We start from the raw sequence: 14,909 nt of genomic DNA, 5'->3' as shown, positions 1-14,909 counted from the left end.
GTTCCGGACGGATACAGTGTGAATAGTTACTACTGTACTCCCACAAAGAGACTATGAGTACGGCGTGAACTGCCACCCCGTATCCCCATATGTCCAGTCGGCAGGACCCCAGCCTCTAACACAGAAGCGTGTTTAGGTGATCGGATCATCGGGCCTGCCTCCGTCTCCCACCCACTCGCCCACCAGAGCCTGTAGGTCGGATGAGACGGGGAAGAATGCAGGTTTTTCGGACGTTCGGCTTTCCTGGAAGAGGTACGTTTCCTTTTTCTCCCCAGGTGCCGACGGAAGACCTGAAGACAGAAAATAAGAAGATTAGAAAGGAATATTAAAAACCTTTATATAGCGGCATGGGAGCTCATATTTTCTAAAGAGCATTAAGGGTCTTTTCCCCATAACTCTGAGGCCCTGGTGGCACCTTGTTTTTCGTAGGGGGCATGAAGTCTTTCCCTTTTAATTTCGCTGCATTTTGAGGGCTCCTAAATACCTTTTGAGCCGTTTCAGGGTCCCCCTGCACCGCTCCGGCGGCCACCAGCTGCAATTTAGGTCCCGGCTACTCTCGGGTCTATTTACAGCTTTAGGCTCCGCCCCTGTCCTCTCAGCCCTTCAGGCGGGCTTTTTTTCCCCGCCCGTCAATCCCTCTTCCTGCACCTCGGCGGATAGCTCCACCCACTACTTCCGGCCTCAGGGATCTCCATCTTGCTTCCCCCTGATCCGGCGGTATCTCTAGAGCCGTGAAGTCACTGGTGCAATAGTATTCTAGAGCCGTGCAGTCACTGATGCAATAGTACTCTAGAGCCATGCAGTCACTGATGCAATAGTATTCTATAGCCATGCAGTCACTGGTGTAATAGTAATCTAGAGCAGTGCAGTCACTGGTGCAATAGTAATCTAGAGCCGTGCAGTCACTGGTGCAATAGTAATCTAGAGCCGTGCAGTCACTGGGTAATAAATGCCTCACTGGTGTAATAAATGCTCTAGAACCAGGCAGTCACCGGTGTAATAGTAATCTAGAGCCGTGCAGTCAATGGTGTAATAGTACTCTAGAGCTGTGCAGTCGCTGGTGTAATAGTAATCTAGAGCCATGCAGTCACCGATGTAATAGTAATCTAGAGCCATGCAGTCACTGATGTAATAGTAATCTAGAGTCATGCAGTCACCGGTGTAATAGTAATCTAGAGCCATGCAGTTGCTGGTGTAATAGACACCCCACGCTGCGGTCACCTGTGCCACTGCCCGCTCTATGCCCTCCCAGGCATATGGGCAATTATAAAACCTGCCATATGGTATTTGCCTGGTAGAAGGTTTCACTTGCACATTTCTCCTCAGAGATTTCAGTTTTTTGTCACACTGCTGTTGTGATTTCTGCTATTGCCGATCTGTGCCTTGATTTTCAGCAGGGCAGGGCTCAGCCATTGCTCTACACATAAAGATGCTAGAGCCCTGGCATATCAAATGCTTCCATATCTCCTGCTCACAGGCACTCGCCCTGCATCTTCCTGCAGCCCCCCTCTGGATGCTGGCATTACACTGCTCTAAGCAGAGAGGGAAGCTATCCAGGCTTCAGACACACCACCTACCAGGTACAGTAGTTTGAGACTGACGTATATCAGTATTTCAGTGGATCAGACGTGTCTTGGATTGACTGCTGCAGTGGTACTTGTGTTCTTGCAGTTGACATACTCCATGTTTTTTTCATGGACTTTATTCTTTCGACTGCTCACTTTTTGTTGTACTTTCAAAGCCCATCTGGACTATTTTTTCCATACCCATCCTCATCCCTGTATGTTGGGTTTAGCTTCCTTTTGATCTCAGTCTGCAAAGTCATCCATTATCTACGTTCTACCTGCTTAGTCGGGCAAGCAGTTGTCTCGTCAACGGTTCTCCCTTTCTGTGCTGCTCTATTGGCCAGTCTGAGACTACATTGCGGTGATGAGATCCAGGGTATCCCCAGGTCCCATTCAGTACGTCTTCAGTGTTCGGCTCTCTAGCAGGTTCACAGTGGCCTACTCTCAGGTCTTTTCTTGTCATTTTCTCAGAGAACTGAGTCCAGCCGCATCCAAAGAAGGGAGCGCCTCGGCATATCTCTTCTCTCCTGAGCGCGCCGCAAATTAGACTACTTCTTCGACTACAAACCCTGCGGTTTCCAGTTTTTCCACCAATACGGTCCTTCCTTTCCCAGACGTGCATCCCTCAGGAATACCAACGACAGACTCAGAGTCCTTGGCAAGGTCAACCTTGGAAGCGTTGGCCGCTACATTGTGTCCTGCCCTTGCCTCCACCCGGGTTGCAAAGTTCTATAGACGCGTTTGACTAGGTTGCTTATCAGGGCATTCTTTCTGGAGACCGGTCAGAAGAATTGACCGTCCTCACTGGCCAAATTTCTCTGGTAGGGAAGTACATGGTTTTCCACCTTCCCGGATTCAGCAAACTCGTTCCCATCCAAGGGACAATTTGGCTTACGGCTTGACAAGTGAACTTATCCCCAAAGAGGTCCCTCACAAACTTGTCTTTCCAGGGTTTCCCTTCGGTTTGGCTCCAATGGACCAAATTATTAAGGAGCTCACTCCTTCCTCAGGCTAAACCTCGTCATTCTCCAGTGAATTTTCCTCAACGTGACTCGTCAGGGATCTAGGATTGAGTCCATCCTCGTCTTTCAGAAGGAAATCTCTTCGTTCAGTATTTGCCTTCTGAGAATCGCATGATTTTTTTTTTTTATTCCATGAAGCCTTTATCCAGGTCCTGATTTCTTCAGGGGCTTCTCAGATTTCTGCGTTTTGCAAGGGACGGGTCCATTTTCTTTTTCATTTGATAGCCTTCCCTTTCAGGCTCTCAACCACTCCTGGAGTCTCCCAGAGTCTGTGGCAGCCATGGTGCACTTTCTGTGGATCAAAGGTTTGGTGTCCATCATTCTTAATTCCCTTCCTTTTGTCCGGCTCGGACTTATCCTTCGTGACGCTCTCTCATCAGGCTACCTGGCCAGAGCAACGGTGACTATCAGGCTAAGGCTGCCCTTCCCCCCTCCAGGTCAGCGGCTGCTCGCTGAATCCGGTCGGCATTGGTAGGGTTGCCAGGTTAGGGAAGACCGTATTCTTCTGGGTTTAGACGCACTCTGACTGGCAGTGTGCGTCCTCCTGGCGGTACTCTTTGGGCCTCTGCCCGGTACCTCTGCAGCGCAATGATATGTCCTCCACAGGTCCGCGAGGTTTTTCAGAGCCCATGCCTAGCTTCGGGAGGTGCCGGTTGGGGAATAAAGACCTCACAGGTGACGATGGTGAGTTCTTTGCCCTGATTGGAGTTGTCTGCTGTTCCCTCCCCTTAGGTACTGCTTTGGGACGTCCCATGGTTTCCTGTGTCCCCCAATGAAGCGATAGAGAAAACAGGATTTTTGGTTGCTTACCGTAAAATCTGTTTCTTGGAGCCTTCATTGGGGGACACAGCACCCTCCCAAGCTGAACAGCTCTGTTTACTGTATTATATTGTTAGAGTTTGTGATTTTCTGTGGTTTCTGTCATTTGCAGATTGCTTCTTCTACTGCTTTCTCACTAACTGAATATCCTAGTTCCTGTCGGTGGGGTGTACACTGCGGAAGAAGAGCTAACTTTTTTTCTACATAGTGTCAGCCTCCTAGTGGCAGAATAGAGAACCCCCATGGTTTCCTGAGTCTCCCCGAATGAAGGTTTCGAGAAACAGATTTTACGGTAAGCAACCAAAAATCCTATCTCCAGTGCAACTAAAATGAAGCACTCTGCAAATATTATACTCAATTATCTCCTACAATTTTGTGAATTCAGCTCCTAAGGAAAGTGACATGTTCACATAGAACCATTCCTATTATCTGCCACTATGTGGCCAGAACCCGGAGTCGTGTATTACTCTTAGTATTCAATAGGAAGCGAAATATAACATTGTTGAGGAGAGCCTCAAGTTCAAATAATTAAGCTCAAGTGTATTATTTCACCTTACATGAGCTTTTTCAGATCAAAGTGTGACACTAAAGATGGCTGACATTTCCTGCTTGCCTCATGCCATGTGCTATTGGAACTGAAATTTCCTGTTTGGCCAACCACCATGTGCTACATGGATCCACCCACGACGACGCCCACTATGATGACCTCATGGACCAACCCAGCCTGATGACCTCATGGATCTGCCAGGACTAGCTCACTGCCCAACCCACTAACCAATGGAATACATCCGAACACTCCCATTTTAGAGTTAACCGAGCCCCTTTACAAGGGACATAAAAACTGTGTGTGAATCAATGAAGCCTCTCTTATTTCTCTTGTTCTCTCTTGGAGATGTGCCATAGATTGATCAAACAGATTACACCCGACTGTCTGGAGTGATTCTTTTTGTGCGCACTGATCAATACCCATTCAGCCAGGAGCAGGCAACTATTGAACATTACTTATTGTTCAACCTAACAACATGATCACACCACACATGACTAACGAAAGAGAAACGTGCCCCTGGCCGATGCAGAAAATACTCAGAGGGGGCTACCTACCATCATGGCCTGCTGCACCAGGGTGTTGCTGTGCTCACACATGTTCTTCAGGATCTTGTTTGCCGCGTTGTGACGTGCTGTGGTCGTAGACTTAGAGGCGACAGTCAGGGGGTAAATGAGAGCCTGTGGGGGGTGAAGCAAAGACTGTGTAAAAATAAGAGGAGGGAGTCACGCTGCACACAGGTGCACCCCTCCAGCGGCACAAAGTCACAGGAAGGAACCATTATAGTTTGCCCCTGTAATGTGTGGCTCTGGGGACAATTACCGGCAGCACATGGACCCCGAATTCAGAGCAATCAGGAGAGCAATCGTGATGGAAGACAAATGCAAATGAGGTGAAACGGCACTTCCCCACCGCAGATCAGCACAGCACCAAGGAGAAGCGGCACCATGGAGAAGCAGCACCTGGTACGCAGGAGATGCCTAACAGCAATGTGCACAGCTGGGACAATAATACTGTATATACAGAGAGTTGATATTACTCAGGATCATTAATGTAATGTATGTACACAGTGACTCCACCAGCAGAATAGTGAGTGCAGCTCTGGAGGATAAGGCCTCTTTCACACTTCCGTTTTTTACAATCAGTCAAAATCCGCCAGGTTTTGAAAAAAACGGATCCGCAATTTTTTTTTGCGGATCCGTTTTTTTCCCCATTGACTTCCATTATTGGCGGATTTTGACGGATTGCCGTCCGTTGCATCCGTTTTTGTGAGGATCCGCCATATTGTTGCTGTCCGTTAACATCCTCAAAGATTTTCAAACGGAGCTTGCAACGTTTTTTGGGCCGGCAGATCCTCCAGACACTGGTTTAACTCCAAATTCTGTCTGGGTGCCGCTCAAAAAAAAAATCTCTCTCGCTCTCTCGGCCAGTGGTTCCTTTAAATTTGCTCATTTTGCGGATCCGTCAAAAAACGGATCCTGTGGCATCCGTTCACATCAGTTAATAACGGATCCGCTTCTCCGCCTTTTTGGCGGATTGTAACTGACACAAAAAACTGAAGTGTGAAAGAGGCCTTATACGGGATGTAACTCTGGATCATTAATGTATGTACACAGTGACTGTACTCTTTGTATAGATTAACCATATATGTAGACTATAAATTTGCCCATGGGATATATGTGAGGTTTTCTATAATCTGCCATCTTATTCTGCTCATATTGGTCTGTGATTAGTCCAGAGCAGGATGTGGGTGGTCCAGGAATATCATCAGATCCTACACAGTGCACCAATCTAAATATTCGCAGTAATGCTTGACTGGCCCGTGCTCCTTCTCTCGGCAGCGTTCTCCATTGTGTGGTGTCATTCTCCCTGCTCCGGTAATGAGGCAGCTTTATCATCAACACATTTCCTATCTGTCTCATTGTTCTTGAACGTTACGGCTCTTCTTATAGATACATCTTATTCCAGGCCCGGGCGCCGCTGCTGCAGGAAAAGATCCAGTTTCATGGTAAATTCCGAGGCTGATTTGTGGTCACCATTTCCGGGCAAAGTAAAATCCTGCCCAACTCCATTGATAACCGATCTACCCTGGAGTAGAGTCAATGCCACCCAGAAATCATGCTTATGTTATACAGTGGGTACGGAAAGTATTCAGACCCCTTAAAATTTTTCACTCTTTGTTTCATTGCAGTCATTTGGTAAATTCAAAAAAGTTCTTTTTTTTTTCTCATTAATGTACACTCTGCACCCAATCTTGACAGAAAAAAACAGCAATTTTTTATTAAAAAAGAAAAACTGAAATATCATATGGTCATTCAAAACCAAGTTTTGAACCTACGTCACTTTTTTGGGGGGTTCCCCCATTTTAATAACCGGTAAAGGCTAAGTATACAGTTGCAAGCTGATATTAATAGTCTGGGAAGCGCCATGGTTATTAGCCCTTTTCCAGGCTATAAACATCTGCCCCCAGCCGTTGGCTTTCCCTCTGCTGGTGAAGAAAATTATGTACAATCTGCACCCCATCTTCACTGAAAAAAAAACAGAAATGTAGAAATTATTGCAAATTTATTAAAAGAGAAAAACGGAAATATTACATGGTCATAAGTATTCAGACCCTTTGCTCAGACACTCCTTGTGATCCTCCTTGAGATGGTTTTACTCCTTCATTGGAGTCCAGCTGTGTTTAGTTAAACTGATAGGATTTGATTTGTAAAGGAACACCTGTCTATATAAGACCTCACAGTGCATGTCAAATCAAATGAGAATCATGAGGTCAAAGGAACTGGCCAAGATGCTCAGAGACAGAATTGTGGCAAGGCTAATTCTGGCCAAGGTTACAAAAGAATTTCTGCAGTACTCAATGTTCCTTAGAGCACAGTGGCCTCCATAATCCTTAAATGGAAGAAGTTTATGACCACCAGAAGTCTTACTAGGCCTGGCCGTCCAGCAATCATGGGAGAAGAGCCTTGGTCAGAGAGGTAAAGAGGAACCCCAAGATCACTGTGGCTGAGCTCCACAGATGCAGTAGGGAGAAGGGAGAAAGTTCCACAAAGTCATCTATCACTGCAGCCCTCCACCAGTCGGAACTTTATGGCGAAGTGGCAAGACGGAAGCCTCTCCTCAGTGCAACGCATATGAAAGCCTAGTTTGCTAAAAAACACATGAAGGACTCCTAGACAATCAGAAATAAGACTCTTTGGTCTGATGAGATGAAGAAAGAACTTTTTGGTGATAATTCTAAGCGGTATGTGTGGAGAAAACCAGGCACTGCTCATCACCTGCCCAATACAATCCCAACAGTAAAACATGGAGGTGGCAGCATCATGCAATTGAAGAAAACATGAATGCGGCCAAGTACAAAGATATTCTGGATGAAATCCTCTTCCAGAGTGCTCTGGACCTCAGACTTGGCGGAAGGTTCACCTTCCAACAAGACAATGACCCTAAGCACACAGTTAAAATAACAAAAGGAGTGGCTTCAGAACAACTCTGTGACCATCCTTGATTGGCCCAGCCAGAGCCCTAACCTAAACCCAATTGAGCATTTCTGGAGAGACCTGAAAATGCCTGTCCACCAAGGTTCACCATCCAACCTGACAGAACTGGAGAGAATCTGCAAGGAAGAATGGCAGAGATCCCCAAATCCAGGTGTGAAAAACTTGTTGGATCATTCCCAAGACGACTCATGGCTGTACTAGCTCAAAAGGGTGCTTCTACTCAATACTGAGCAAAGGGTCTGAATACATATGACCATGTGATATTTCAGTTTTTCTTTTTTAATAAATTTGCAAAAACGTCTACATTTCTGTTTTTTCAGTCAAGATGGGGTGCAGAGTGTACATTAATGAGAAAAAAATGAAACCTTTTTTTGAGTTTACCAAATGGCTGCAATGAAACAAAGAGTGAAAAATTGAAAGGGGTCTGAATATTTTCCATACCCACTGTAGGTATGTACAGCTTTAGGGCTCTGTTCACATATGTGCGAGTTTAGTCATTACTCATTGTTTGCTGTCAATGAATAGAAACATTGAAAAAAAAAAACCTTCTCTGACCTCGTCCTGCTACAATCAGGAAACCCTAGATAGATATGGACGTTAATGCGAGGGGCCCATTTTTTAGACGCCCTTTTATGAACCAGAACAGGGGGTCTCGAGCTCTGCCAGAGTGGGACCATGCATGGATTACAGGGAAAATGAGCAGGTGAAGGGTAAGGAGCAAAATAATCTGATCGCTGCAGCAGCTCTCTTGTTGTTTTTACTGACAGCAAGCAGAGATACTGAAAACAGTCATTAATGAATTGATAAGAAATTATAAGACTGGCCTGTAATTTCATCTGCAGCAAATCCCATTTATTACCTGTGGGTGATAGCGTCCGATATCGGTCAGCAGCTGGTGGATGAGACGTCCAACCAGAGGCCGCGGGGTGTCAATTCGTGCGATCAGCTGGGGGATCACCTATGAGCATCAAACACAATATTACTTCATTTTGGGGATTTGTTTTGCGAACATGGTGACTCTTCACCTTAGTTGCAGTTAGAAGGAAAATAAGGGTAACACGTGGAGGAGTCAGGTGTGGGAAGAGACAGGCCAAGGCACCAATATCATGCAGGTCACACTTGTGCTGCTACAACAGCTGTGAGCCGTCTGCACACGGACTCCGCATTGCTCTGTACATGTCCTGTGACATCTGGCACAGAGCTCAATGAATAGTCCATGACTTCATCTGAAGCCTCCAAAGATATGTGGTCCTCTTCATCTATGTTTTAGTGAATGGTGAGGTTGTTAGTACTTCCTTGAACCACTTTTGGTAGGCACAGACAAGCCGCATGCAAAGGACACTCCCACAAGACCCGCCATGTGTGCTGAGGACACCTCCACAAGACCCGTTATATACCGGGAACACCTCACATGAACCACCATATAAATCCAACCATATACTGGAATTGCCCACACCACCAACGTATACCAGGGAACACACGATGTTATAAAGATTCTCTATCCCAGTAGATTAGCCACCCTGGCCCCTGTCAGAGTCAGCAACTTTAAGAACTGATCAGTCACTTGCAGTGGATATACAGCTCTGGCAAAAATTAAGAGACCACTGCAAAATTTTCAGTTTGTCTGATTTTTCTCTTTATATGTATATTTTTGGTTAAAATATTGCTCTTTTATTCTATAAACTACTGACAACATATCTTCGAATTTCCAAGCACTAAACTTTGTATTTTTAGAAAATGAGAAACATGGATTTTTGTGATAAACTCACCGTAAAATCCTTTTCACCGAGACGCTCATTGGGGAACACAGGTACTGTGGGGGACACAGGTACTGCGGGTGTATGCTACTGCCACCTGGAGGCTGACACTAAGTGAAAAAAAGACGTTAGCTCCTCCTCCGCCGTATACACCTTCGCCCCGATTGCGGACGGAATCAGTTTGGTGCAAAAGCAGTAGGAGAACAAAAATCAGACAACATCAACCTTAATGCAGGTAACATGTCTAGAAAAAACACCACCCTAATAAAAAAAAAAAAAAAAAAAAGCATATTAATTGAACAAAACAGAAGCCAATTTGGCTATCAGGGTGGGTGCTGTGTCCCCAATGAGCGTCTCGGAGAAAAGGATTTTACGGTGAGTTTATCACAAAAATCCATGTTTCTCCTTCGCCTCATTGGTGGACCCATGTACTGTGGGACGTCCTAAAGCAGTCCCTGAGTGGGAAGTTGACTCATCGATCCAAGCTACATGCACCTCCTGTCTTAGAGGTGCTCCACCGCTGCTTGAAGAATCCTTCTGCCCAGACTTGCATCTGCCGAAGCCTGAGTATGGATATTGTAGTGCTTTGCAAATGTGTGCAAGCTGGACCAGGTTACAGCCTTGCAAACCTGTTCTGAGTGCGCTCTGATCCCTGCTGGAACTGGTGTGCCTCTGATGCGGTAAGCCTCTTGAATAGTCAAAGGAATCCATCTGGCTATGGTCGATTTTGAGGCAGCGAGTCCTTTGATGCGCCCCTCGGGAAGCATGAACAGCGTGTCCGTCTGACGGAAGGGTGCCGTCCGCGACACGTACCTCCTGAGAGCTCTCACCAGGTCCAACGTATGAAGAGCTTTTTCCACACGGTGTACCGGTGCTGGACAAAAAGAGGGCAAGACAATATCCTCATTAATGTGAAACGAGTAAACGACCATCGGCAGAAAAGGAGGGGCTGGTCTGAGAACCACCTTATCTTTGTGGAAGGCTAGAAACGGAGCTCGGTAGGATAGAGCTGCCAGCTCTGAGACCCGCCTGATTGACGTTATCGCCACAAGAAAAACTACCTTCCAAGAAAGGTAGGCTAAAGAGACCTCCTGTAATGGTTCAAATAGAGCCTCCTATAGAACACTTAGGACCAGGTTAAGGTCCCAAGCGTCCAGGGGCGCTCTATAAGGAGGTACCAAGTGGGAGACTCCCTGAATGAAAGTCTTCACCTGCAGATTGGTAGCAATCCTGTGCTGGAACAGAATGGATAAGACCGATATTTGTCTCCTGAGGGAACTTGAGGCCAAGCCTAAGTCTAGGCCAGACTGCAGAAAAGCCAAGATGTTGGGAAAAGAAAATCTCAGTGGAGAACAACCATGGTTCCGACACCATGTGAAGAAAACCTTCCAGGTGTGGTGATAAATGTACGGAGGCCGGCTTCCGGGTACTAACCATTGTAGCAACCACATTGCGGCTGAAACCAGCCTGGGTTAGAATCCAGGATTCAACGGCCAAGCCGTCAAACACAGGGCCCCTGAGTACGGGTGGTAGATCGGGCCCTGGGACAGTAGGTCTGGGCGCTCTGGCAGGCTCCAAGGAACGTCGGCGAGTAGCTGTACTAGGTCTGCGTACCATGCCTAACAAGGCCAATCTGGGGCCAGCAAAATCACTGGCACCCCTTCTGCCTTGATCTTCTTGATTACCCTCCGAAGTAGCGGCAGTGGGGGGGAATAGATATGGGAGGCAAAACTGGTTCCATGGCAGAACCAACGCATCCACGGCAATTGCCTGCGGGTCCCGGGATGGAGCGACAAACGCTGGTACCTTGGCGTTCATTCAGGAGGCCATCAGGTCCAGATCCGGCGTCCCCCATAGTTGGCAAATCTGCCGGAAAATCTCGGGGTGTAGTGACCATTCCCCGGATGAGAGACTCTGCCGGCTGAGGAAGTCTGCCGCCCAGTTCTCTACGCCCAGGATGTGGACCGCCGATATCGCCGAGTGGTTTCTCTCGGCCCAATGAAGCACATGCTCTACCTCGCGCATGGCTGCCCTGCTGCGGGTGCCCCGATGATTTTTGTAAGCCACAGCCGTGGAGTTGTCTGACTGAATCCCAAGAGGCCGGCCTGCTAGAAGGTGATGAAACTGTCGCAGAGCTAGCCGAATTGCCCGTATTTCCAACAAGTTGATTGGGAGGCGTGCCTCCTGCGGTGACCACCGTCCCTGGGTCGTGTGGTGGCGAAAAACCGCTCCCCAGCCGAGGAGGTTGGCGTCGATTGTCACCACCAACCAATAGTCTGGGGGAAAGTGCTTGCCCTGGAGAAGTGAGGCACTGGCTGTCCACCACCTGAGTGCCTGTCTGACCCGCGTGGACAACTGGCATCGGCGATAGAGAGAGAATGGGTTTTTGTCCCAGGCTGATAAGAGGGCGTGCTGCAGGGGACGAAGATGGAGCTGGGCAAACGGAATTGCCTCCATTGCTGCCACCATCTTTCCTAGGATCCTCATGCAGAAGCAGATGGTATGAGGGACCGGTTGGCCCAGTTTCCGGGCTCCCTGCCAGAGAGCTAAGGCCTTGTCCTGAGGGAGAATTACCAACCCTCAGGAAGTGTCGAAGATCATTCCCAAGAAGGAAATCCTCTGAGCTGGAACAGGGGATGACTTTTTCAGATTGATCAACCATCCTAACCGGGAAAGAATATCTAGCGTGATGCTGACCCTCTCTTCGCATGCCCGAAATGAGGGGCCCTTGACCAAGAGGTTGCCTAATAAGGAAAGACAACTATGCCCCGGGAGTGCAGGGTGGCCATGACGACTGCCATGAATTGTGAATACCCTGGGAGCGGTGGCCAACCCGAAGGGCAGTGCTGCGAACTGAAAATGTAGGCCGTTGATGGCGAAGCGCAGAAACCTTTGGTGCGGGGGAAAAATGGGGATGTGTAAGTAGGCTTCTTGGATGTCGATAGAGGCCTTGTATTCTCCCCGCCCCATGGCAGATATGACTAAACGGAGAGACTCCATCCGGAAACGTCTGATCCTGAAACTTGTTCAGGAGCTTTAGGTCCAGAATGGGCCTGACGGCCACATCTTTTTTGGGCACCGTGAACAGGTTGGAGTAGAACCCCTGATATTTTTCGTTCTCCGGTACGGGAACAATGACTCCGTTGTGCTGGAGTAATTTTATGGCCTTGAGTAAAGCCCTTGCTCGGGCGATTACTTTGGTAGGACGGGAAAGAAAAAACCATCTTAGGGGGTATTTGATGAATTCTATCTTGTACCTCGAGGACACCAGCTCTGTTACCAATGTGTCGTGTGAGACAAAGAGCCAGGCAAGGCGAAACGAAAGCAGGCGGCCGCCTACCTTGCCGAAGTCACCTTGAAATTGCCTCGAGTCATTTGGCTGCAGATCTCTGGGACCTAGGTCCTCTTGATCTGGGCTGGTTGGGTACGCATTCTCCCCAACGGGTTGGTTCTATATGAGACCTGCCGATCCGTGTCATCGCTGGGACGACCTGAAGCGGCGGGATTGGTCACTGCAGCCCACCCGGGATTGCGAAAGGACCAAAACCGTGTCTGAGGTTGGTGGCGAAACGGCTGTTTAACCCTTTGCTGAGGGAGGAAACTGCTCTTTCCACCTGTGGAATCAGAGATGAGCTGATCAAACTTCTCCCCGAAGAGACGACCGCTCTGATAAGGTAAGGAAGTCAGGGATTTCTTGGAAGTTGTGTCTGCCCGCCATGTCCTCAACCATAAAGCCCTAATGGAGATCGCATTTAACGCAGCGAGTGCCGCACACTTGGCCACATCCAAAGATGCATTAATTAGGTAGTCCCCAGCCAAAGTGATTTGATTTGCGATCTCTAATACCTCTGCTGGTAGGTCCATAGGGCTCTGTTCAATGATTCTGACCAAGCCATCATGGCCTTTACTACCCAGGTTGCTGCAAATGAGGGCGAGAGTGCGGAACCTGATGACTCAAATACTGAGCGAGCTAGGCTCTCTATGAGACGGTTAGTGGGATCCTTGATAGAGGACCCACTAGGTATGGATAACAGGGTCCTAGAGGCCAAGCGTGACACGGGTGGATCTACCGTTGGAGACTCTGCCCATATCTTACGGAGATCAGGGGCGAACGGATACCTCGCCTCAAGCGCCTTTTGCCCTGAGAAACGCTTGTCGGGCCGCTCCCTGTGTTGTTGTACTATGCCCTCAAACTCTGGGTGAGAGCTAAACATTCTATGCGGCCGCTTTGCCCGCTTAAATGCGACCTTGTGACCTGAGGCCAAGGTGGAATCATCTTCGATCCCAAGGGTCTGGTTGACGGCCTCAATGAGACTGTCAATTGTTTCCTGGTATTCTGGAGTACCCGAATCAAGCGTCTAATCCGAGTAGTAATCTGAGCTCCCGTTAACGACCCTTGAAGGTGAGCAAGAGGCCGAGCTTATGGATGCTGAAGCACCAGATGGACCGGGAGACGCTGTGTGGGTTCGTTTCACCCGCGTCTGCCTAGAGTGAGAGTGGCCCCTGCAGGCCGGAGGTTCCTGTGAGGTGGAGGAGCCCTCTAACACAAGCGAGCCGCTATCCCTGCCCCTATCTGGGGCCCGAAGGGACTAGATTGCTCTCGTAAGCAATGCCATGGACTGCCACAGAGACAGAGCCCATTCTGGGGGGCTCGGTACACTGGGCTCGATCGCAGGGGAGGGCTCCTGGGCACGTTCGGAATCGCAGGCTTCGCAAATCTGCTTGGTTTGCACCCGTGGAAAGGCGGCCTGGCAGGAGGTGCACGCAACATATAAGAACGTGTGTGCCTTAGCTTTTCTGGACATGATGACTGCCAAGTGATATGCCAAGGGCCAAAAGCTGCTTATCCTCTGGAAAACACAGAGGGTGGCCTTCCTCAAGGGGTAGCACTTACCCCAGTCCTGTGTCCCCCGTCCTGGATCCTGTCAGACGTCCAGCCAGCCGACCAGCTGTTCTTTCTTTAAAATACAGCGCGCTTCGGCTTGTGGACGGGCCTCCGGACGAAGAGGCGGCCCCGGGACGTCATGGGGCGAAACTTCCATCCGCGGCCTAGTTCCTGGCAGAAGCCGGGGACTAAATTTCTAACGTCCGCCCGAGGCCCCGGGGGGCGGGTCCGCGGGAAGTGGCAGCGGACTCAGGGCGGGACCGCCGGACACCGGGCCTGAACAGAGAAAGCGTGCGCCGCCTGCTGCCACGCTATGTGGCACAACCCAGGAAGCCCGGGGATGCCCGAAAACGGCGCCACCAGGAGTGCCGAACACGGGGGTCTACAGGAGCCCTCCCAGCCCACCTTCTTCCATGCTTCACCCCTAGACATCCATCTTGATCCTCAGGTTAGGGGGGCTGAAAAAAAGCTTTAAGGACGGTGCAGGTACCCTGGCTCCATCTTCCCTATAGGGGATGAGGAGAGGGACCGTCCGCCACCTTCCATCATCGCTGTCTGGCATTGGTGATGCAGTGGGGGCCGCACGGACTGTTCGCAGGCCTCTGTACAGCCTAGGGTTTCACTACCTTAGGGTGGTCAGGGCTCAGTCCGGCATCACGTTCCACGTAGCGGGAAAGCATACGTGGAGGTGACACTCGCATGTGCTCGCCCGTTGTTGGTTTGGGGAAATCGGACCCTTTCAATAGGATCAATTGCCCCTGTCTTATCTTCATGGAAAAAATGACAGAGTCTGGAAAAAAAGACCAGACGTGTGCCTCCA

General features: G+C 49.0%; 1 protein-coding gene across 7 annotated transcripts in view; it reads right to left on the bottom strand.

Annotated features, from left to right (window-relative positions):
* MTOR (mechanistic target of rapamycin kinase) overlaps positions 1–14,909 on the bottom strand; it is a 158,656-nt gene that overhangs the window by 24,909 nt on the left and 118,838 nt on the right. For all 7 annotated transcript variants that reach the window (XM_073585057.1, XM_073585060.1, XM_073585061.1 and 4 more), the window contains 2 exons: positions 8,307–8,405; positions 4,508–4,630 (listed from right to left, as the gene is read on the bottom strand). In XM_073585057.1, the coding sequence (XP_073441158.1) occupies positions 4,508–4,630; positions 8,307–8,405 (222 nt within the window). The remainder of the gene's footprint in view (positions 1–4,507; positions 4,631–8,306; positions 8,406–14,909) is intronic.

This window comes from Dendrobates tinctorius, unplaced genomic scaffold (genome assembly GCF_039654945.1).
Source record: "Dendrobates tinctorius isolate UK_male_01 unplaced genomic scaffold, ASM3965494v1 ptg000086l, whole genome shotgun sequence".
Classification (NCBI taxonomy): Eukaryota; Metazoa; Chordata; class Amphibia; order Anura; family Dendrobatidae; genus Dendrobates; species Dendrobates tinctorius.
This window is presented reverse-complemented; position numbering and strand designations above follow the sequence as displayed.